Genomic DNA, 1,706 nt, shown 5'->3' on the forward strand with positions numbered 1-1,706 from the left:
TAAAAGAATCGGGGAAAAAAATGATACAGCCAGCAAGTTTGGAAATCAATAGACAGCCTATTGCTAACATTTCTTCCAGTATTGAAGCTGTTAACCAAGGTGAATGCGTAAACGTTCCATATGTGGAAATGATTCCCGTGAAAGAAACATTCAGCTCAACTCAACAGAATGCGTCACAGTTAGAGAATGAACGTTTGAAAATGTTGGTCTCTGATTTAAACTTGAAGCTGAAGATTCAAGAGAAGCGTGTCAGTGTGTTAGAACACAAACCTCAAGAAGTCGAGCGATTGTTACAAGAAGAAAGAGTCAACTGTAAGTTTTTTGAAAGCAAGATAAAGAAGGCCAAATTTGGCATGAATACTATTAAAGACAGCGATGCAGACGTTTATTTTTACACTGGCATTCCAAGTTATTCTAAGTTAATGGCACTCTAAGAATTTCTGGATCCCGGTTCAAACGGCAAAAATATAGTTTGGTGGAGAGGAAAATATATGGAAGAACCGAAGGAAGAACACGCATCTCCGGCTGGGAGACCAAGGAAATTGGATGTTATAGACCAGTTTTTGGTTATTTTAATGCGACTGCGTTTAGGTTTATTTGTCAAAGATTTAGCAGACAGGTTCGGTGTGTCGAAAAGTACAATTAGCACCACATGTATATCGTGGATTAATTTCATGTACCTCCAACTGGAACAAATTAATATTTGGCAAAGCAGAGACCAAATAGACGCTACTATGCCCAAGGAGTTTAAGGAGAAATACCCAAGTACTCGCTGCGTGATAGACGCCACTGAAATAAAGTGTGAAGTTCCAAAATCCTTAGTGTTACAAACAGCGACATACTCGAACTACAAATCTACAAATACCTATAAAGGCTTGATTGGCATTAGCCCAGAAGGTTACGTAACTTTTGTGTCTGCGCTTTACACGGGGAATATTTCTGACAAAGAGTTAACTAAGAAAAGTGGATTTCTCAGTATGGATTTTAACCCTAACGATTCCATAATGGCTGATAAAGGTTTTCTTTTAGAAGATTTGCTAAGACCCCTAAATGTAACGTTAAATATTCCACCATTTTTGAAAAACAACAATCAATTTTCTAAAGAGGAAGTTATGGAGACCCATCAAATTGCCAAACTTCGAATACATGTTGAAAGGCGGATTAACCGGATTAAAAATTTTCATATTTTTGATAGACCAATCCCAATTACGTTGGCACCTGTAATAAATCAGTTGTGGACAGTTGCCACACTTTTGACAAATTTTCAAAATCCTCTCGTCGCAAAAGATTCGTCAATTGTATTAGAATTAACTGATGATGAGTTAGACTCTTACGAATTTACAGATTTCCCCCAGTTTACTTCTAACGAGAATGACGATTTTGGAGACATGTAATTTTGTAACTATTAAATTTTTTTTAAGATAAATAATTCTTTATTAGAAAATTAGGTTTGTAAATTTGTACGTAACAGTATTTATCACAACAAGCTTATTTTGACTTAGGTTACAAACCAATTATCACAGTAACTGTTGAGCTAATTTAGGAAGCATCAATTCAAAGTAAAATTTGTCAATTTTTTCTAACATTCCATTCCATAGTTCCGAGTCAAACTTAATACGCTGTATGATGATACCATTTTCAAAATAGACTACAAAATCACACCACGTGAAACCTGATAACCCTAGTTAACCCATGACTTGGTAATA

General features: G+C 35.6%; 1 protein-coding gene across 1 annotated transcript; it reads left to right on the forward strand.

Annotated features, from left to right (window-relative positions):
* Positions 1-674: 674 nt before the first annotated feature.
* Positions 675-1,394, forward strand: LOC149947170 (uncharacterized). Its single transcript, XM_090170845.1, has one exon. It carries the CDS (start codon positions 675-677, stop codon positions 1,392-1,394), a length of 720 nt encoding a protein of 239 aa, XP_090026971.1.
* The last annotated feature ends 312 nt before the right edge of the window (positions 1,395-1,706 follow it).

Source organism: Leiobunum rupestre, chromosome 4 (assembly GCF_980474605.1).
Source record: "Leiobunum rupestre chromosome 4, qqLeiRupe1.1.hap1, whole genome shotgun sequence".
Classification (NCBI taxonomy): Eukaryota; Metazoa; Arthropoda; class Arachnida; order Opiliones; family Sclerosomatidae; genus Leiobunum; species Leiobunum rupestre.